Source organism: Peromyscus maniculatus, chromosome 9 (genome assembly GCF_049852395.1).
Source record: "Peromyscus maniculatus bairdii isolate BWxNUB_F1_BW_parent chromosome 9, HU_Pman_BW_mat_3.1, whole genome shotgun sequence".
Classification (NCBI taxonomy): domain Eukaryota; kingdom Metazoa; phylum Chordata; class Mammalia; order Rodentia; family Cricetidae; genus Peromyscus; species Peromyscus maniculatus.
This window is the reverse complement of record NC_134860.1, coordinates 68,980,224-69,003,482: the sequence shown is the minus strand read 5'-3', so window position 1 is coordinate 69,003,482 and position 23,259 is coordinate 68,980,224. Positions and strand designations below refer to the sequence as shown.

The 23,259-nt window shown below is 48.4% G+C and overlaps 1 protein-coding gene across 4 annotated transcripts in view; it reads right to left on the bottom strand.

Annotated features, from left to right (window-relative positions):
• Positions 1–3,087: 3,087 nt before the first annotated feature.
• The window catches only part of Gfra2 (GDNF family receptor alpha 2), a 100,067-nt gene continuing 79,895 nt past the window's right edge, over positions 3,088–23,259 (bottom strand). For all 4 annotated transcript variants that reach the window (XM_006989118.4, XM_006989119.4, XM_006989120.4 and 1 more), the window contains 5 exons: positions 16,790–16,899; positions 15,868–16,008; positions 13,820–13,992; positions 5,541–5,594; positions 3,088–4,516 (listed from right to left, as the gene is read on the bottom strand). In XM_006989118.4, coding sequence (XP_006989180.1) covers positions 4,394–4,516; positions 5,541–5,594; positions 13,820–13,992; positions 15,868–16,008; positions 16,790–16,899 — 601 coding nt within the window. In that variant the 3' untranslated portion in view covers positions 3,088–4,393. The remainder of the gene's footprint in view (positions 4,517–5,540; positions 5,595–13,819; positions 13,993–15,867; positions 16,009–16,789; positions 16,900–23,259) is intronic.

Below are 23,259 nucleotides of genomic sequence, written 5' to 3'. Positions count from 1 at the left end.
TGTTAAAAATTTATACCACAACATACAATCAATGTGGGTGCTGGGGATCTGAACTCAGGTCCTTATACATGCACAGCAGTCATTATAGCAATGATCCATCTCCCCAGCCCCTTGCCAATGTCTTTGACAAGACCTCCAAGCCCTTTCGGTTACTTACCTATTTTAATATAGGAGACACTCAAAGTAGTATGGCTTGGTTTTCAGAAAACATCAGCATTGAAAAATTTCAAGCCATATCTCAGCAAACTGGACATGCAGTCCTTGTCCAGAACACTGGAAGCGTGCCTCAAGGAGTGGTAGGCACACTAGTCAGGAAAACCAAGCTGACTGCTTAGCACCAGCCTTAGAGCTGGCTTCTGTCCATCTCTGCCCATCTCTGAACCTTTGCCCTCTCTCTCAGAGCTCATTTAAAGTTGAGAAGGACGACTCGAGTGCTTGTCTAATATAACTTTGTAGGTGAGGCTACCAAGGTTGAACAAGATGACAAGATTTCCCATAAGTGACCAAAAGGCAGCTTCTCGCTGCTTAGACCTACCACAAAGAATATCACCTGTCTTATTTGTCACTGTTGGTTTCAAATGGCTTTGACATTTCCTTTAAAATTTAATCATTTTTAGAAGATGAACATCAACCCCCATGGAGACCCATAAGAGTGGAAAACAGGCCATGAATACATTCACTTGTATTAACATGGAATGTGTGGTTTTATCCCCTGGCATCCTAACCCACTTGGTAGGGGCTGCTTAAGTTCACTCCACAAATTAGAAATTTCAGTTCCAAGAATTTCTCCAGCTAGGAGGCAAGCCTGAAACTTTGCTCTTCTAGGAGCAAAGGAAAGTCTATCTCATTTGGGTAATTGGCAGTCCATAGCTAGAAACCAAAGTATACACCATGCACACTCACATGCACACACACAATGGAGCAGCTTTGGAGCAAAGCCAAGCTATAGCAAGTGGTGTGTCAAACCACGAGCTTCAGAGATCAGCAGGCATCTCAATGACCAGGCTCTCCTTAGTGAGAGCCTAGGGATGACACAAGGGTATAATCCCGGCTTACTAGTGTCAGAGTGGGGTCTTTTCGACACATCTGGGCCTAAGGATAATGTGCAAAGCTTGTTTTCTGGAAACAACAGTAAAATCAGGCTCAAGCCCATCCCTGGGAAACCTGTTTCTATTTTTCCTTCAAATGCAGGGTTTAAGGACTCAGGAACTGAGACAATGCCCCTGTGACTATTCTCAACATAAGGGAGAGACCCAGCTGTGAAGATTACCACAAGGTCAGAGTGAGATAAGTAGTACCGCTCCCATGATGTCCAGAACGTTGGACCTCCTCAGACCCCCACTTCAGGCTTCCTTAGACCGTCATCCTGGCCTGGTCTACCTGCTGTAAGGAAAGGAGACCCAGAGGCAAGAGCCAGCAGGAAGCTGATCTCCAGGCTCTTGTCTGAACATAACCACCCATGACAGATGTTCCTCCAGCAAGTGAAGAGCACTGAGACATGGCTTCAGACTTGCCAAAGTCTTGGAATAGGGAACATGAGCTATGGAAAGCCGGCAGACAGACACATTCCCTGGATGAGGAATGTTCAAAAGCCAGTGGCTAAGGAAGCTACTGTCATAATGTCTAATGACTGAAGTAAGCACACAGGAACATCAGTCACCAAATAACCTCAAAGCAACTTAAAATGTTCTTTGTGGATCCCTTCAGCCTGCTCCTGGTCCTATGGTCAGTTCACCTATGTCTGTCCCCAGCCGAAATCTCAATTTCTAGGCCCTAGTGTTCCTTAGGTGTTCTCTACTTTCTTCTCCAGCCTTCTTTCGATCCCCTTCCAATTCTGTGAGCTCCCAGGAAACCCTGTCCAAACCTATGTAGTCTTTGCCGGTCACAAGAACCATGTATTCTCAAGTGACCAGCACAGTAAGGCAGAGGTGACTGGGAAGAGGGCTGGCTGGCTCACTGTCCTTCCTCCAGGCGGACAGCTGGAGCATAACATGCCAATGTCACCATTGTGAACAGATGTTACTAACATGTGTACAATCAGTAAGAGCCATCTGAGCAGAACCAGGACTGAGAAACTGAAAAATGATATCACCCAATAGGGTGACGAGGCAGGATCACAGGCAACCCTAAAGATGTAGGCCAGACTTTGCCTCTCCATTCTACCCAACTCGTGCATATACATGTGTATGTCTGTGTGTGTGTGTGTGTGTGTGTGTGTGTGTGTGTGTGTGTGTATATATGTGTATATATATATGTGTGTGTGTGTATGCATATGCACATGTATATATATGATGTATATGTATATAATGTATATATGTGATATATATGTATATGTGATGTTTATGTATATATGTGATGTATATATATTATATATATGTGTGTGTGTGTGTGTGTGTGTGTGTGTGTGTGTGTGTGTGTATGCAGTCCCAGTATCCAACTAGGGTCTGTGTGGCAAATGGAAGAGATGGAAGAACAGGATGGAGAAAAGGAAAAAAACTGCTTGATCTTTGCACCACCACCCCCAAACACTAAGAATTACCTTCATTCTATGGTGAGACTCAAAGATTAAAGTTCCAATCACACACTTCAAGTAGACCAGAAGTCCTAAGGAGACCCCACCCCATGATCTATAAGGTGGACAGGGCCACCCAGGCTGCTTAAAAACAAAATCATAAGCAGGGTTGGTGACAGGGTGTCCCTCTCAATTCTCCCACCCCACTTCTGTCTCAGCTCTCTTCTAGTCTTAGAGCAGCTGACGTCAGCGCTGACTAGGAAGGTGAGGCAAAAGACTCATTTTCCCATGTTCTCTTTCCTCATTTCTGAGATGTTCATGTTGAGACCACAGACTCAACACAGCCACACACCTCAGACCCACCAAGTCAAAAAAAAAAAAAAAAAATATCCTATGTGAGTTCCATCTGTCACCCACAGAACATGTGGACCAGACCCACTGATACATGCACACATGCCAGTCCACATATACAAATATATACAAACACCCGCCAGCTGAGCAAGACCCTCAGGTAAGCAAGCATTCAGTAGGTGGTACTCAGCCAAGAACAAAGCACAGGCGAAGCCACTCACGAGTGAGGCAGAAGGCAACTCGCTTCCTAGTACATTTATTGGAGCTTGGTTAAGAATGAATGCAATCGGGAGTCCCCGGCCACAGCCCCATCAGCCCAACTGGACCAGAGCTCAGGGGACCTGGTACCTTCCTTCCCATCATAGACAACATTATTAAAAAAAATAAACTTTACAATAATACATTTTCGCTCATCTGTAGGGTATTATTTCCATAGTTTTGTTTCTTTAAAAAAAAATGAAAGAAAGAAGAAATCACAGGATATATGTATATGGATATACACACATGTGGAGAAAGGAGGCCCAGTATGTACAGACAGTGGATGAACGTCTCAGAAATGAGGAAAGAGAACATGGGGAAAAGGAGAAGAGAGAAGGGGCAAGCTTGGGAGCCCGCCAGAGTGTTATGGAACCATGTCCAGCTAGGGTCTCCCCAGCCCCACTTAACAACCCTTCTCCCCGAGGGAGACCCGCCAAATGGACCCACACACACACACAAAAAAAAAAGCCAACAGAAGATCATTTCTCTTTGACTTCAAGATTCCTGGCATGAAGGAGGAAGGCGCATCTTGGAGCTGGTGCCAAGCAAGGCTTGCTCCTTCTCTGGAGGAGCTTGCTCCTGTAACAGCTCCTAGCCCCATCTATGTATGCTACAGGCACTGTGGCCTGGAGCAGCCATAGAGGTGCCCACCCCAGACTCAGACCCACTCAGTCACAGAAGACCTGGGCGTGGCAGCAAACCGTCTCCATCTTTGAAGCCAAGAGGAAGAGACGACAAGTCCTTGTGGCCAGCCCTGCTTCCTTGCTGACCAACACTCTCTGCTAGTCCCCGGGCAGGTAGGTCCACAGAGTAGGCAGCTCAATCAACAGCTGCAATTGTTTTTTGCTCCAGTCCACACCAGGCACAGCAAAGTCCCTTCCACAGCAGGCTGTCATATGGTCCCGAGAGAAAACACCAGGAAGGAGAAAAGAGTCGTTCCAGAGCCTTGAGCCTTCCTTGGTGCCCCTGGGTGTCCCTTGCAGGGGACCTCTGGGCAGGCTTCAGGCTGCCCACCTGCCTTGTCTGTTTGGTTTAGAAAAATTCTCCAAAGAAGAAACTTGGGAGGAGAGAGGTTCAGAGACAATGTAGGAAAAAAAAATCTGTTTTGTTTCTTTTTTTTTTTTTTTTTGCAAAGGGAGTGTAAGTGTGGTGTGGTGTGGTGTGTGTGTGTGTGTGTGTGTGTGTGTGTGTGTGTGTGTGTGTGTTTCCATTTTGTCAGGCGGGAATCACATCTGGGTTGCTTGCAGAACTTTTGCGCTGGGTTCCAAAGGCCTACAAGGCCAAGGTCAGCATCAGGAGTGGGAGTACCGTCAAGGCAGCCGACAGTCTGGCCCTGCTGGAGCCCGAGTTCAGTCTGATCACCTTTTTACTCCCTGGACTGATGTTTGTTGTGAGCTGATCCATGGCAGAGGAGGAGACACATATGAAGAAAACAACAGAAACCCATCAGGAGGGCTGTGGTCAGTCAAAGAAATGGACACAGAAAATTGTCTTCTCTGGCCTTGCCCCTCTCACCATACAGATCCCCTCTTTTGCCTCCCCTACACTCCGAGGGCAGAGCGGTGCCTCCAGGGAACTGGACAAGACAGGACAAATGGTGGGTTTTGTCTCTTCTAATCCTCAAGGCCATGGGCAGCATTCCTCAGTAAATGGACCAGTAGTCCCCATGTTGGGAATGGGGGTATGTGTCCCAGGAAGGCATCTGAACACAGGCACCCCGGCACAAGCTTGTAATCCCAGCATTCAGGAGGCAGAAGCAGGAAAACTGTAAGTTCAAGGGGTAGCCTTGGGTACAAAGTGAGTTCAAAGCCAGTGAGGATCATAAGGTAAGATCCTATTTCCAAAGCAGTAAACAAACACAAAAGATTCTAAAGAAATAGGGCTTTGGAGTCCATAAGGGTCTTTGGATTATTGATAGGGAAGGAAGAAGGCCACTTTCTCCCTGCTCCTGATTGATAGGACATCTTCCTGCCCAAATCCCTATCCCTGCACATCTGACAGACTCTTGAACCACCCTTTCCCTCTCCAAGTTATCATCCTGGGTCTGAGTCACTCTTACAGTCCTGGGCAAGGGAGCTCCTTCAAGAGTCTGGGTCCTTCTCTCCTCCCATGCCCTGTAACCACCACAGAACTAGAGCCGAGCAAGTGCTCACGCCATTTGCCTTAGAGGGGATTGTGGGAAGGCCTCTGCTCGGAGCAGGTATTTGTCATCCGCAAGGAGACACCCACGGGCTCTGGCTGTGGCCTTTACCACCCCAACAGAATTAAGTTTTCATTCAGGTCCAAGTGGGGTTGGAAGTTCAGCTGACCCAGGGGCTCTGAGTTCAACTCTTGCCTAAAGAACGGCTCCTCTGGGCCAGCCTCAAGTACCCATCCCCCCACTACGCCCCACAAAATCTGGCCCAGCCAAGCCACTCACCTCTGTGAAGCACATGCTCAACTCTTTGGAGTTGTTGGCCTTCAGCCCTTGCTCCTAGGAAAAGAAAGCATGGCAGGTTAGGCAGGCTGTTTGGGTCCAGGCTTTATCCACTGTTGTCATTTACTGCTGGCACCATTAAGCACAGGGTACACAAGAGACTTCACTGGCTGGGACCCATGCAGCACGAAGCATCCTGCTACCTCTGAAACACTCTGAATTTTTTTTTTATCCTGGCTCGTGTGGACTCCTGGAGAAAACTCTGGTCTCCAGTTTTCTGCATTCTGTGGTCCCCAGCCACCCACATCTCTAAATACTATTCACAACTGCCCAAAGATGGAGAACATGCCTATTCCTTGCACTGAGCCGTGTTTGGCTCCTAAGAGCAACTCAGTTAATGTTTTACTAAGTGCACGCAAGCGCAAAAGAATAAATGCCACGGAGAAAAATGGCTGCTGGATGCCAGCTCATCATTTGCCATTGCTGCTGGAGAGCTGTGGAGAAAAAGATTATGAGCCCTCATCTGAGTTCAGGAGAGACGAGAGCTATGATTTATTAGTGATGCCTGTCACTAATGTTAGAGATCTAGCAACTGTGCTTGGTCATTTCCATGCCAAACAGATGTGTGCACCTGGGCCCTCTGCAGATGAGGTAAGGGATGAGCAGGAAAGGCGGGTTTGGTGATGCTCCAGAATTCTCTACCTTGACTTAACTACTCTGGCAGCAGGACCAAAGGGTTTGCACAAATCCACCATTCTCTGTTACTAACACTGTGATGGAGACCCATGAGAACAAACTAGGGATATGGTGCATCTCTCCTGGCCTCAAATAGCTCAGTTCTCACAGCAATGGGGGGGGGGGAAGGACACGCTAACCACTAGAAGCACCTAGGAAGCCCAAGAAATTATGTGGAAGTCACTGTTCTTGGCCAGAATTATCAATAATCCCTTGGACACCATAGGCAACCCATCATCCTGGGCATCTGGTCAATTGAGTAAGGCCCCAGCTGTCACACTGAGATCCAGGCCAAGAAAGGGTGGTGATAACCCAGACTGGAGACACAAAAGTAACCAGACCTAGGAGGAACCTGCTCAAGACCACAATACCAGTGTCCCCAGGTGACAAAATCTGGCCCAGCCAAGCCACCAACTGCTATTCTCTTCACAGGGTCACAGGTTCTAGGTCCTTGTATCCCCAAAGATGGGCTTTACCTCCCCAAGGCACAGTGCCACTTGCTCTGGGCAAGCCACTTCAGGAAGAAGATGTCATCTCATCTCAGAGGATGTACTGTCTTCACAGTCTCCCACCTGGCACCCTCCTCAACTCTAATCCTCACCATCCCCAGTCACATCTGTCCTTCCTGTGTACAGCCAAGAATCTATCTGCACCCGGCACCACTTTCTATTCTAATTATAGGGTGTGGCAAGGCTGGCCTGCCCTCAGCGGTTCCATGGCTTAATCCCGTGTCCTCTCCTCCCGCCCCCCGCACCTCCATTTCAGTCCTTCTAGATATGGAGCCCATGAAAGTCACAGAGTAGGACAGCCCCATAGGATTCAAGGTCCTTGTCTTATTCCAATCAAAGGTGCCCTGTCTTTGTTTTATTAATGTACTTTAGAGTTACACATAAAATTGTTTTAAAATAGTCTATTGCCTTAAGAAAATTAAGATCTGATAGAACAACTCAACTAAACAATTACCCAAGGTGTGGAAACCACAACACTCTGAGACTGGACAAATGCTCAGGCAGCCCATGCGGGCTCCTAGACTTGGACAGTGATGGCCACACAGGATTCTACACCAGGATCAAGCCACAAAGAAAAGCCAAAAATGTTCCCAGGCCTCAAGCCAGAAACTCATTCTCCAGCTCAACCAGGAATGTAGAGATAGGATCTGAACACACATGCTCTCTGGGGTCCCTGACCTAGGCCAATGTTCCTCCCCAGAGTGACCAGGGCCCAGCAAGTTCTCCCAACCAGGAAGAAGAATCCTTCAGAACCTAAGGAGAGTAGACTCCAGGGCCTGGAGAGGCCACCCCCATTGAATGAGGATTACCTGTCAGATCTGCCCATGCTGCCCATGAGCTACAAGATCTAGTTCTAGAACTCTCTACTTGCTTAGTCCCTTTGACTGTCTACACTTCGGTACCTAAATCCTTGTTCCAAGGTGGTCTGGAACAGAATAAGAAGCAGGGACCCAAGAAGACAGAGTCCTGGGCTCAAGCCTTGCTCCTGCTGATTACCCAAGACAAACGTACTGACCCTCAGTTTGCTCCACTATAAAATAGCCTAGACAGATGTACCTACATCACTAAGTGGCATTGGTGCCAGACGCCGTGCCCCCACGGATCTCAAAATTACCTGTTCATCACATAAAGCATGAAGCAGCACCACGTAATTTTGTATCCAGACCCAGGAGCCAAGCATCCTAGTAACAGGGAAGGAGCCTTAAGGTGAGAAGGTACAACCCAAGTCAGCCTGCAGTCTGGGACCAGTGAGGGATGGGGAACTCGAAGCAGCATCCTGCTCTCTCCAAGAACTCCTCTACCCTGTCTGCACATGGCGAGTCTGGAAGCAAAAGGCTGGAGAAACAACCCTCGGCCCTCCTGCTTCCAGGAAACAGTAGCTAGCAAATGGCTGCAGTGACCTCCAACAGCTAACCCAAGACCCCGCCACCCAGTTCTAGTCACACAAATCAGCAGGGGTGGGGAGTCCCAGGCTGGCTTTTCTGAAAGTGGCACGTGGGTGGAGAGGACCAGAGGGGTGGAAGTTCTATACTACCTAACGCTGGAACACAGAGGCTCAGATCCACTGCCTCCCTCCCTCACTGCTGGGTCTGCTCCCTTTCCTGCCTAAGTATCTCAGCCCAGGGAGATGAGACGATTCAGCAGGTAAGGGTGCTTGCCACCATGTCTAGTAACCTGTGCTTGGTCCCCAAAACCCCACGGTAGAAAGAGAAAGCTGACTCTTACAAGTGGTCCTCTGACATCTACATTTGTGACATGGCACAGATACACACACACACACACACACACACACACACACACACACACAAAGGAATAAAGGCATATATATATATATATATATATATATATATATATATATATATATATATATATATATATATCCTGCCTCAAAGAGCTCATACAGAATCTGAAAAATAAACCTATACACAAGCGTCTCTAGGCAGCCGTAATCCCAGGAGGGAGGCTCATCTTCCTCAAATCCTTCACACACACACACACACACACACACACACACACACACACACACACACACACACCATTGCTCTGTCCTCAACTGCTCTGAGTCCTGTGCCTGCCCTGCTCAGAACCTCTCATCAGGCAGGCAGGATCAGGGCCCGGAGATGTTGGTACAGCACTTCCATCAGCTACCCTTATCGCGTGGAGGTGGGGCAGAGGGTCTTTGTGGGATGAGCTAACTCTTGGAAGCTGTGCTGTACAGGCCACCAGAAGCATGGTGGGGCAGGGGGGAAGCAGATGACACAGGGAAGGAGTGACACCTGCAAGTTTCATCCTTCTAGAACTTTCTCCCAGGGAGGTCCTTTTTGCCCGGGAAGTTAAAAAGAAGTCCCCATGCTTACTCCCAAAGCCGAGCCTATAAGTCCCAAGAGTCTCTCTGGCTTGGCTCAGATACTAGTGACTAAGGCCCAGTGCCAATCTGCTGGGCAGGCAGAGCCAGCCAGGTACCCTACTTCTCTTCTGGAATGTATCACCAACCTTAATCCCTTGGCCTTCTCTCTCACCTGTACCCTTTGAACAGGCCAAGGACCATCTCTCTCCTGTATTCCCCACCCACAATGCCCCTCATGGTTTCTTCTGCTTTCTTCCCTGACCCCCTCCATCTAATCTCTCTTTTCAGGCTTGTGACTATGGGTATCCCAAGCATCTTCCAACAGGCTTCCCTGACTCTGTATCTCTGCCTTGCCAAACAATTCCTACCTGCTGTCAGATTAACTCCTACACTCTTGGCTCTGAGCAGATGCCACAATTCCCCTACCAGCAGAAGTTTGTCAAGGGCTTGCTGCTCACCACTTTCTGTCTATTATGCATACACAGGACCCAAGCCTCCCCACACAGCACTCACTGTCCTGCCAAACCAATGCCTGTTTTCTTCCAGGTCAAAGCCATGGGTCTGGAACTGTGTTCAGTTAAAGTGCCAGTGGCAACCATTGTAGGCTTTGCAGCTGGAATGACCGTCCTAACTGCCCACAATGCTGCCTATGACACAGAGACAATATGCAAACACCGTATCACCAGCTCAACCCTTCCCTCTGCCTGCCACACCCTTGTTTACTCCGAATCATGTACTCAATGCTCCTCCAATTTCTCCAGGCCAGGCGGCAGCTTTTCCCTGGCTGGCTAGCCCTCTGCTTCCACTGCTGCACAAGGCAAGTCCTTCTGTCCTACACCCCAGTAGACCACCTGGGCCTCCTTTCTCTCCCACTGCTATGAGGAACAGGGTACAGGTTGAATAAGGTGCTCAGTCTCAGTGGCCAGGATAAAGTGATATGCAGTTAGAATTTCTATTGAATAAATGAAGCCGTGTGCTAATGTTTACCCCAGCCCCATGCCCCAGTACTAATGGGCCTGGGAAAGAGACCCACACAGTAAGAGGGTTGGATGAGTGGAGGGACAGAAATGCTGCTGCTTGCAAGGTCTGCTTCAGGCATCAGGTGAGGGTCTTACAGCAACCCTCTAAACCTCTTTTTAATTGTCCAAGATATGATGGGACAGCCTCCTGCCTCAGACTGCAGAAACAAAGACCTGCCTCCCAGCCAGAGACCAGTGAGGTGGAGGGCTAGGCAAGAACATTCAGACAAGGTTCAGCTATAGACAGATCCTGTGGCTGGAGACCACCTCAGACCATGCCAGAAGCTCTCCAAGTGCCAGAGAGCCACAGAAAGCGGGGGCACAGTTGGGTTGTTTCTAATATACAACCTGAAGCTACATCAAAGATGTAGATCACGAGGCCACAAACAAGTCATTGCCTACCCTGGGACCCTTCAGTTTGGGAAAGAGATGCTAAAGGATCCTTCCAGTCTTAACATCGAGACACTCGCTGGGTTCCCACCAGGCTGCTATCTCCAGGGGTCCCTTGAACTTCCCCCAAGGAAAGAAAGATAGAAGAAAGGTAGGAAACATAATCTGGCCTCTTCTGAGCCATATTTTGGAGTACACAGGTTCCCCCAACCCTGACCTAAGCTTCCTATTCTGCCTGCATTCAGGGACTCTTTCTATAGTCAAGTGTTACTGAACTCTCAAGGGTCTCATCAGAACCATCAGAGAGACCACCAGTCTCTATGATATCACAAATTAGCAGAATTGATAGACAGGGGAGAGCTGTAGGGTAGGAAGATGCAGAGCCCCCAGGCTAGCCCTGATCTGAACCAGGACAGAGCAACTTGGCATGGATGAAAGGGGGTTCCCTACAAAGATGGTAAGCAGTGATTCAGAGGCATTTGCCTTGCATTTCTGAGAAGGAATCTAAGGTGGAAGGGTGAGCTGGTCTCTCCGAAATACCGATTTTCTTCCTTGTCTTCTAGAAGGGCTGTCCCTGGTACCCTGCTCAATGACTTAGTCAATGCATGCTAGGTTGACAACCCCTGGGGCCAGGCCTGCAGGAACCATCTGCTAAGGAGCCTCCCACCTACCAGAGCTTTATAGTCCCTGCCTTTGGGCAGCATTCCTCAGTATACAGTGCATTTTTATATCATCTCCCATACAGATCATTCATCATCTCCCCTGGAATCAAATCAGGATTAAAACAAGCCCCCAGAGTGGAGCCTGTGAAAGCCCATGTTGTAGGGGGGGAAACTAAGCGAGGATGCTTTAGCAACACAAAACACAAAAAAAGAATGGGGGTCCGTGAGTTGACAGAGAGAGTAAAGGTGTTTACTGTGCAAACCTGGCCATCTCGGTTTGAGCCCCAGAAACCCACACGGTGGTGGAAGGAGAGAATTGACTCCACAAAGTTGTCCTCTGACCTCTACCTATGTGCCATGGCATGTACACCTGTGTATACACATCATACACAAACAGGCTCACATGTAGCAATAATCAATTGATTGATCAATATGTAAAGAATTAATTTTTCTAAGAAGAAACAATGAGACGTGGCGTTATTAGACACTGAAGAGTCTGGGGTGAGGGCTCACACCGCAGCATTGAACTTCTCCACGCTCACAAGGGATCACACAGAGGTTATAGGAGCAGCAGACTTCTGCTAATGTAGCTTCTCCACAGGTGAGCTGTCCCCCAAGAAGCTTGGATTATGTAAGGCATGAGACAGGCAAATTGTGCCTGAGCCTGGTCATTGAGCAGGTGGCACAACGCCCATCTTCCTAACTGTCTACCACATTAGCATGAAATTGAGCTGACAGCTGACTATGGGAATGGGAACCTGACCTCCCCTGGCAGTCATTCAGGTATGCCCAGGAGGTAGCCAAAGATGACATGGGTGCCTTCACCCACCACTACAGAGGGTGGCTTAGTGGAGGAAGTAAGGAATAGAAAGGCTCCAACTGAAGGTACTTAAAGGCAACTGTCACTGATAATGAGACCCCAGCAAAGAGCAGAAGGAACAGTGACTTCCCTAACCATGAGGGTCACCAGCAGAGAGTTGTGACTTGAAGGTTGCCAAGGAGGAACCTGTTCAAGTTCTCATCTTAGTGCTATGAATGCTCCACTGCTGATTGGAGAAGCCCACTGCCCACCATCTCAGGTCCTCCCAAACCTTCTAGTTGTCTGTGCCCCTGCTGGTGTTCTCCAGACCCCAGCAATGTGTTCAGCCAGTGTCCGACAACTCCTGCCTGAAACATCTCCTGCGCTCTCCACACGCACCTCACTCTGTTCACATTGGCATTCTGGACTAAATTTTCTTTCAAATATTTTGTTCTAGATGTGTGTGTGTGTGTGTGTGTGTGTGTGTGTGTGTGTGTGTGTGTGTGTGTGTGTCTGTGTCTGTGTCTCTGTGTCTGTGTCTATGTCTATATGTATCTATGTCTACGTCTATGTCTATATCTGTGTGTGTCTAAGGTCTGTGTCTGTGTGTGCACATGTGTGAGTGAATATGCATCTGGCCTACTTAGGATCACCCTCCTTAACAGACAAGCTACTTGAGTGAAGGACATCATTGTTTGACCTTTAAGGCCATAAAGACTATATGTCTTAGTTAGGGTTTCTATTGCTACAATGAAACACCATGACCAAAAGCAAGTTGGGGAGAAAAGGGTTTATTTCCACACTGTAGTACATCAAGTCAGAACAGGAACTCAAACAGACCAGGAACCTGGAGGCAGGAACCAATGCAGAAGCCATGGAGGAGTGTAGCTTACTGGCTTGCTCCCCATGGTTTGCTTGGTCTGATTTCTTATAGAACCCAGGACCACCAGCTCAGTAATGGCTCCACCCACAATGGGCTAGGCCCTCCCCCATCAATTGCTAATTAAGAAAATGCTCTACAGGCTGACCTACAGCCTGGTCTCAGGAAGGCATTTTCTCAATTGAGGTTCCTGCTCTCAGATTATTATAGCTTGTGTCAAGTTGACGTAAATCTAGCCAGTACACTGTACAATGCAAGACAGTATCAATCTCAATCTCACTCACCAATGTTTCCCTAGAAGCTCATATAAGATACAGCTTCTACTGGGTCTATAAGTCACATTGCATTGATGGACGGGTGGATAGATGAATGGATGGATGGATGGATGGATGGATGGATGGATGGATGGATGGATGGATGGATGGATGGATGGATGAATGGATGGACCATCCAATGAACACTGTAAGTCTTAGAGTCATATAAAGGCTTGAAATCTCATACCACCAACTGTCAGTAGCATGATCATGGGTATGTCATCTGAGACCTCTGGATCAGTTTCCTGAATGTTGAATAAGAATGTTGTCACCTCATTGTGAATTCAATGAGATGAGAATCACCAGCATACTTACTGATAGTTAGCAGACAGTAGCTGTATGATAACTATTACCTTTATCTTGTGCCCCAGTATGTTTAATACAATACTGATAGGTAACAAGTGTTTTCATATTTGCAAAGAAAATGCCTAAATGAATAAAGAGGTTAAAAAACATCTTCTTTCCCAGCTCCCTGCCCCTTGAGCTCCTAATCTTAAGGAACCTTCAGTGTTCCCTCAATGGCCCCATTTGAGTGATTTCCCATATCATGTCTGACCCCCTGGTGCACTCTGAGATCTTGAGCTATCCCCAGTTCCAGTTCCCAAGTTTCCGAGACACAGACCCCACCTGGATAGACGTGCAGGTGGTGATGACACTGGTCCCGAGGCTGGTGCTATCGCTGAGATCATCTGGCAGTGAAGGTATCTTCTCCACCCGAGGGGCCTGGGTAGCTGGCATTGGGGGGCCTTTGGGAGACATGTTCACATCTGTGCCGTTGCCAAAGGCCTGAATGGCATTCCCTGGATAGAGGACAGATAGAAATAGCAAAATCAGAGCCCACTTCCATCATTCCTAATGAACCTCCTTCCTAATGACTGCCCTCCCAAAGGAGACTAGAAGCTGGAGACAAATGGTAGAACATTGGAGTTTGACTTTGCTAAGTCTTCTTTCAGATGTAAAATGCTCTCCCAGTTGGCGAGGAAAATACAAGATAAAAGCTAGAAATGGCGGAAAAATTAAAATGGAAAGAAATTAACATGATGAGAATTGCTACAAGAAAAAGGAGAATGGAGCCAGGAAGTCTAGAGACACTTGGCCAAGCCAAGATGGCAGGAACATCTTGTTGGTCAGCACTGGAGACCTCTCTTGCAGAAGGCCCCATCTTTAGCTCCTGGGTACAGGTTCTTCCAGCTCCTTTGCCAACTCAGGTACAATGTTATCCCCACCCCAAAAATCAGCCATTCTCCCTCTCCTCATCACTGACTTTTCCTGGATGGCCTCCCTAACCCATGCAACCAACTAGCACTAATCCATTGGAGGAAACTAACTGCACTTCTTGGACAAAATTATTCCTAAAACGCAACAAGTGTCTACAGAAATATCTACCTCCAAAATCATTATGTCTCACTGTGGACTATACATACTGTTCTACCATTAACAATGCTCTCTCCCCTTTACTGCCAGTCCTGAAGATGTCTTCTATATCTAACTAAGTCCTCCAAAGCAGAAGAACCTTTGGAGGCAGTAGCCCATGAAGCCTCCCAAGGATGTCATCTGAGTCTACCTCCTAGTCATCTCATGATTCCACCTCTGGACTCTCAGTACTGGGTCACCCATCAAAGTCATAGCCATAACCCCAATGACAGCTACCCACAACCAGGTTGGACTGGATGCCAACACCAACTGCTGGCCAGCATCCTTTAACCACTCTTCACTACCACCCACCACCATGACTTTTAGGCAAGAAAACCCCAATGCTTTCAGATCTGCAGATGAGTATACTATCTTCCAGTCCAGATACATGCCACTCTGGTCACCTTCAATGCTATGTGACAAGGCTCTCTCCTCTGTAATCTCCAGTCTGTGTTCTCCTAGGGAGCCCTAGAAACCTGTCAGAGTAGACCATCAGATGGTCCATGCCTTTTCAACGGGCTAAATACCCAGCTGTCCTCAAGAGATAGAGCCTCTGAGAAGCCTTGAGTCTTCTCTTATCCAGAAGGACTTGGGTATCTGAACTCTAACACCATAGAGAACTTTAGTTGTTGAACTTCCACTGTTCTGGGATCACAGATGACTCAAGTTGAACTCCTTCTAGCTACAGTTCTTTAATGACAGGCACTGGAATCTGTCTCTGAGTCCCCAATTCCAGAATAAAGGGAAGGGGAGTAAAGAGAGATGAACAGGGGGATAAGGAACAGGGGAAGAGATGTGCCCGTGGCATCATCAGCAAGGGATGTCAGTCTGCAAAGACCAAAGGCAAGCTGAACTTGACTGTGACCACTTCTCTCTGCAGCTTTTGGACCAGTAGTTAAATGGGTTTTGTTTTTAAGTCACCAATTCCAAGAGGAAAGACCCACTACGTGGAGAGGGTGCCCATGATCCTCATGAGAAGACTGTCTCCAAAGGAAACTGGCTGATGCTGTCAGAACAGCCAACAAAAATCATTCTGTCTTGACTTCCCACGGGCTTGGGGACTCTGATGGTAGGCTCAGGCAGCCCACTGACAGCAAACTTCAAGCCTCTGTGGGAAGCCCTATAGGTATCATTGGCCATCCCAAAAAGATGAGATGAAAATGAGCAGGGCAGCTCTAGGTTTCCTCCCAGGTGGCAGAAGTGTAGGCTGGCTAGGGAACAGAAGGGACAGAAGGGGACAGAAAAAGTTTTCCCAGACTTACGGAGGCATGGGTTTTCTGTGAAGTCCCTGAGGAACTTCTCACACTCTTCCTCCTGGTTCCCACTACCACGACAGTTGCACCAGGGAGACACCACGATGCCGGTGGGGTTGGAGTCCACATAGTTGGGTGTCATATCAAACCCTGGGAGGGAGGAGGAAGGGAAGGAAAAGAAGATGCTGAGGCACAGTGGGACAAAGGTTCATGTTTGCACACACACACACACACACACACACACACACACACACACACGCACGCACGCACACGCACACACGCACATGCACACGCACACGCACACGCACACACACATACACACCAAACAAACACAGAAAACTTACAATCCTGACTCTGAGCACAGTTAGCCCTGATAACTGTGGGATTGCCAGGACCAGAAAGGCCAAAGGCCTAGAGAATCACCAGTGTCACCAGAAGGGCAGAAAAGACCCCAGCAGCTCAGGCCCAGCCTTCAGGTCCTTGCTTTCTCCCTCATAAACAAGCAGAGTGATTCTTCTAGAATCAAAAAGATAAAGGCACCCATCCTGGACTGGATCTCAGCATTTACCAAGTAAGTGAACCTGGTCAAGGAACTGTTTCTCTTAAGCATCGGTTTCCTTGCCTATGAAACAGAAATATCAACTCCAATATAAGAGAAAGCTCCAATATAAGAGTCCACATTGACTGATTCGCAGTGCCTCGAAGGCTGTTGCCTAATTTCCAAAGCCTTGTAACAAAGAAGCAGGCCCCTCCTGATGAGGAGTAGCCTCCCTCCCTCTGCTTTCCCCTGAATGCTCTGTCTGAATCTGCCACGGGCAAGGCTATGCTGTGAGCCTCTTTCACTGGCCTTGGGCTGGTCTGCTGCAGTCCCCACCCTAGTGAGATTGAGGAGGTGGGCACTGAAAGCTCAGAAAACGCAAGGAGAGCTTACCAATCATGCCAGCATAGGAGCCCAGACACGCCTGATAGTTGTCCGCAGGGCAGCTGGTGAGTGTCCGGTAGGAGGCTCGACAGTTGGCGTGGAAGTCTGCCAGGCGGGACCTGGTGTCAGGAAAAGACCCAAGGAGGAAACAGTTTAGTCTGGCAGCCCGCTCCAGCCTCCTCCGCACTGCCTGGGGCATAGAAGCTCCACACTGCAGATCCTAGAACCTGAGGAAGCCAGGAAAGGGGGGGAATAGAAAGTGAAGGGAGGACCGGCAGAGCCAGGCATAGCGCAATTTAAGAAAAGCCCCAGCCACGCATCTCTAATACCAGCACGTAGAGGGCTAGAGCAGGAGGGTTATCACAAGTCTGAGGCTAACCTGAGCTACACAGTGAGTTCCAGTCCAGCCTGGAATACAGTGTGAGAACTGTCTCAAAAAGGGACAAAGGTAACGCTCAGAGACAAATGGACACAAGGAACTCAAATAGACACTGGCAATGTCAGAGTCTGGACTAACTGATTCTTGCTATCAGAAAAGCAGAAAGGAGGGAAGGGGTGTGCTGATAGACAGTATCTGGGACCAGGGCAAGGAACTAGGTTCTGCTTCCTGCCAGCCAGCAGCGCCTTGGAGAACGTTGCCCAAATCCTGGAACACATTGCTCTTCCCAACCCGAAGTGGATCCAATGATCTGATGATCCCTACCCTAGCCTGAAGCTCAAAGAAGCCAGAACTCAGGGGGAAGGAGGAAGAGTCTCCTGAGGGTGAGACATCCCGTTCTTGCCTGGACTCTTCTGCATCACATCAGAGCAAAGGCCAATAGGCTGCCCCTCTCCTGCCTCCAAGCATCCCCAGGCAGAACCCACCTTGTGAAGTTTTCTCTTCCTGACCTAGCATGCCATCACCCACTGCTGTTAGTAGCTGTGGCATTGCTTTGTAGCCACCTCTGCCCAGCTCTCCCACACTCTGCCAGGAGCAGGAGCAGGCCTGCTCTCTACCCCCAAGCCTCAGAGCTGATGTGGCACAAGGTCTAACATCCACGGGAGCCCCCTTGCTTCCCCCTCCTGCCCCTGTGCTCTGGCCACGGAGGTTTCCATCAGCCTCTCTCCTTGTCATGTCTAAGGCAACCATCACGTCCGGGCCATGTGACTTCATTTATCAGCTCATCTGAGTCTCTGAGAGCACAAAGAAAGCATGGTCCCTCTGACACTTAAACCTCAGACTTTCAGCTTCTAGAACTATAAGAGATTATTTCTGTCTTAAGCACCTAGTCTCTGGTACTTTGGCACATCCCTGGCAAACACTAGGATTTTCAAAGATTCCACTTGGCTCAAATCTTCCTCCAGAAGGAAGCAAGGGCAATAAGAGAAGATAAAGACAGTTTGATCTAGGTAGGTTTCTTCTCCTTCCTCTATCCCTATTATGTAGAGGAGACCCAAAACAGCTTGACCACACAGCTGCCATGATAGGCCTAAAGGCCCAGGCACAGCTTCTGTGACAGGCTTACTGGCAGGCAACACCCAGATCCAGGAAAAGCCATAAGATGACACCACTCAGAGATTTACCCAGGGATGGGGAAGTACCTAACATCTCAAACAATCCAACCATTAGATACTAAGGTGGCCAGATGTCCCTGAGTCTAGCACACACCTTTTTTGTTTTACAGATACTTCTAGACAAATGTCAGCCAATCAGGGTTCTGAACCTTGGAAATCCCCTCACCTCAACCTCTGTTATGATAAAAACTCTACCCCCACCTGAGTTTGGGACTCTCTGCCCTCACCACTGTGTCAGACAGACAGAGAGACCAAGCCCTAGAGCTTAAAATAAAGGCTCTTTGCTTTTATGTACAAGGGAAAAAAAGAGAAGATAAAGGCAGAAATGGAGATCCTGCAGAATCCTGAATTGTGAACAATCACTAGTTACCATCTTCTATATGAAGTTGTTTGAACGTCTTCTGTTTAGGTTGTTTAAACACCCCCCTCTGACTGAAATTCATGAGTTCATTTCAGTTCCACGTGGGCATGTACAGAACCTACCTCCCACTTCCGGCATCTCCAAAGCCACCCCCAACCCTTCTCCATGGCCATCTTTTCCTGTGATCACATAGATTTGTCGTCTTTCTATAGGCAACTACACAGAAAATCTGGACCCAGTAACTCAACAGCACAGAGACTTGCTGACAGTGCCTTGTTTAGTCTCTCTGATGAAAACATCCATTGCTAATGTGGCAATTTTATTTCTTTATTCATCCATATCCTCCAAGGCCCTGTTAAACATGGGATGGTAGATACAGCTCTCATCCTTGCACCAACTATGTTGGAGCATAGCTCCTGGCATGTGACTGGCAGAGTCAAGATGGCAATGGTAAGCACACCAATATGACATCAGAAGGGAACCCCACCCTATCCCCACCTCCCCAGATTGGGGAACAGGGATTTGGGGGAATGTCACTATCTGCTCACTTCCTCACAAATAACAGGATCTGCCCAAAACTGAGCTGAGGGTTCCAGCTAGACCTGCAGCTGTTGGAAGCCTCTGGAGCGCTCCAATCACCACCAGCATCCAGAGCACCTTCTCCTCTGTAACAAGTTTGGCTCCAAGATCAAATGATACTGGGAACTTTGCCTATCTTTCGCCTGGCCTCGCAATCCAAGGAGCCTCTCAAAATGTCTCCAGTTCCAAGGAGGGCAAAGGAGTGGAAACATAAATGGGAGAATATGAGAAGGGTCCTTTGAGGGATCTAGGACATTTCCCTAGCAGACCCTAGATCAGCCAGGCTCTGCGGGAGAAGTGGGGGTGAGGATGCAAGCCGGGGAACAGAAGGTAAAAGGGTTCAGACCTTTTCAAGAGCTGTGGCTCGAGGGGGTCCTGAGCTGGCAAGGAGGAAGCCAGTCCAGCTGCTGTGAGAGCCGTCTGTCACATGGCTCTGCTCAACCCCTTGCTCTAGTATGTGACCTGGGGCTCACTGGCCATGTCTCTGGTACTCAGTGTCCCCACTTAACAAATAGAAAGCTATGTCTTCCCAGAGCTTCAATAAAATGGTAAGAGATACTCGACAGAGCCGCCAGCCATCAGCAAAGGCAAGAATCATCGTTGCGCCTTCTCTCTGCAGATGTCTGGTCCCCAGCACTATGCCTGGGTCTAACAAGTAAAACAAGACACAGCTTTTCATGACCCACAGAGAAGAAAAGCACTCCACTTCATCCTGTGGGTAAAGTGAGCATGTCAAGGGAAGGGAAGGCTCCAGAGGCAGCTTGCTGGGTCCCACGAAGACCCTACCGCCCTGAACCCACTCTCCCTTTCTGTTCCATGAAGAATGCAAGAGGGGAGGTCAGGCCCTGGGAGCTTGGAGATGTGCACCGAGCCCCCAAGGCCAGGCCCCAGGGTAATGTGCAGGGAAATCAGCATCTCAGTCCTGTGTGGCTCCAGCCTCCTGCCCTCGGAGAATCTGGTGGTTAGTGCCAGGACCCTCGACAAGCAACTGTTCGGAGTGAAGGGAAGGGGAGGACGTGGGTCTGATCCAACAGTTGGTGAGGAGAAGGGAAGGGAAGGGAAGCAGCAAGGCCCTTCTGCTGTCATCCTCACGGCTCTCAGCATCAAGACAGTTTGGCAAGCAAAGGGGACAAATGGGGCCATTTAGGAGGTTGCCAAGTCCAAGTCTCCAGGAGGCCTCTGATTGCTCAAGTTTTTCTCTGCCTCTCAATTTGTGATAAACCCATAGCAGCGGGCTCCCTCTGCCAGCTACAGAGACCAAGTGGAGTCAATTTCCTTCAAGCCCTGAACAAACTCCAACAACTCCAACACAATGAGAACCAACCACATGAACACTCCAGCCCAACCCATAATATGTGGGGTGCCAGCTGGTGATCTCCACCTCCTCTAGGCAAAATGTCACTCATCCCCTCTACCCTGGGATGTCATCGGTCTCTTGGATTCTGTTACTGCTGCTAAAAGTTGATCTTTGCTGGATCAGTCCCCCACATCACAGATTTCTGCCTTAAGACCCCACCCCCACCCCGGAAAGAGACGGTGTAAAGAAATCGTGAGAGGGAAAGACAGACAGACAGACAAACAGAGAAAGGAGCAGAGAGCCAGCAAGAGCACTGAAGTGCACACAAACCAATTCCTCTTCACTGAGCTCGGGGGAGCAGGTGGATTGCCCCAAAATCACAAGCCCTCTTTGGGCCAGCTTCATCAACAGCTGTGGCCTATTCAATCACAGAGAAGCAGCAGGAGAGAGGCACTTGACCCTAATTTGATGAAAAGGTGGCCATATTAGATGCAGTATGCCCATTTCATTTGAATTTCAGATGAATGTGGGGTTTTTATCATTATTATTATTATACATCTTAGACATACTTGTACTAAAAAAAAAAAAAAGTTCTCTGAATCTGGAATTCACATTTTCCTGGGCATCCTATATTTTTTATCTGTTAGCACAGGTGCCCCAGCAAAAAGAGAAAGAGCAGACCTGGGCATGAAGATAGGAACGCACACAGCAGCACTCACCCAGACTCAGGGGTGGGGCACTTCTCAAAGTATGGTAAACAGACTACCAGCACTGCCCTTGGCCAGAAATTGTTGGTCATGCAAATTTTCTAGGCTCCACCCCAAAACACACCCTACCTGAAATCGCAGCAACAGAGCTAGGAATCTCCCCATGAGGCCTCAGATAATAGGGTAGCAGGCTCCAGTCTGAAGTGCGGCAATCTGAACAGGCTGCAGAGATGCAATTGTGGGTGCCTTTCATGTCCTGCTTTCTGGCCTCAGCTTTAAACACCCCTACTTTACACCCCAGTGGAAGAAATAGAACCCTAGAAGGCTTGTGGCTACATGCAGAATACGCATGCTTCTGTACACTCAAGTATACACATGCTCTCTATCTATCTATCTATCACACACACACACACACACACACACACACACATACACACACACACACAAAGAGACACATAGTACACGGTTATACAGACATGGCCCTTCTGTCTTGTATGTGGTGCTATCCAAAGGAAAGGACACAGATTCGTGTTTTATTAGCGACATTCTTCTTGACCCATGCTGTAACACCATTCCAAGTCTGTTAAGGAGCACTGCATTTTGAATCTGAAGTGTGTGCATAGGCCCATGATTTGGGTGCATGCTCCCCAGCAACTGGGGCTTCTAAGGGGACTGTAGAGCCTTAAGAGACAGGACCTAGCAAACGTCTAGAGGTGGGGCTTAGAAGGTTTTAGCCTGGTCCCTAATTCTGGCTATTCTCCTTCCTGCTCATCAGTGATGTGAGAGGCCTCTACCACATGCTGCCACCACCGTGAATTCTGCCATGCCCTCCCTGCCATGATAGATAGACTGAGACCCTCACAAATCATGAGTGGAAATAAAGCTGTCTTCTCATAAACTATTTCTGCTGGGTATTTTGTCACAGTATCACAATGAAACTGACACAGAATGTGAACAACTCTCCCAGAACCCCAGAACCTTCCAATGCTGGCCCATGCATGGCTTCTGATTTGCAGCTCTTTCAACTTTCCAAAGTCCCCATCTATCAAGCTGTACCTGCTATGTGGCTAGAAAGGAAGCTAATGAGTGGCAGTCTATAGTTGTACACCATGGCCAGGGGCCTGCCGATCAAAATGGTAGCATCACCAGTATTGCTTAGTGTCAATGACTAGGACACCTGAACACTTTGAAGAAGGTAAAGTGTTCCCAAGAAGAGTAACTGACTCAGGATGTACTATACAGACACCACCTTCTGGGACTAGGTGGACACCTGGCCCAGACTGGATCAACTGTAAAACCCCTTTCTCTTGGCCATTATGGTTCAAATAGGGCCCCTGACTAAGCTTTTCCTGATGAAGCATGCAAGAAAGAACATTATTTGCTTTCTGATTTCCAGACTTGAGCACAAATATACCAAGTCCACAGTTGTGGTCTTGGGGTCACATTAAGAACACTTACATAGCAATTTGAATAAAGAAAGGAAAAAAAGGAAAGAGGGGATGGAGAGAAAGGAAGGAAGGGAGGGGAGGAAGGGAGAGAGAGAGACTTTCTCCCTTGCTTCCTAGGATACACGTCTATCACTTATATATTTTATTTGGTAAGCCAATCAATTATTTTTATTTTTAATCTAGCTGAGTCTGTTAGTCAAAATAAAAAAAAAGTATCGACTACTACTTAGCTTCACTTTCTGCTATTATAAGGCTTTCTCTGGCCAACCTTGAAGCAACCAGGAAAAAGTGCACCATGAAACGGTTGCATGGGAGTCTGGGGAAACGGTTCAGTGGATAAAGAGCTTGCCCTCCCAGCATGAGAACCTGCTTCCAATCCCCAGCACCCCCATCAAATGCTAGGCACGGTGACATGTGCTTGTGATTCTGTGGCTGGGGAGACAGAGGCAGGAGGATTCCTAAGGCTCACCAGCCGGTCAAGCCCAACAGAGATGAGAGACCCCGTCTCGAATGAAGGGAACAGGTGTCCTTCA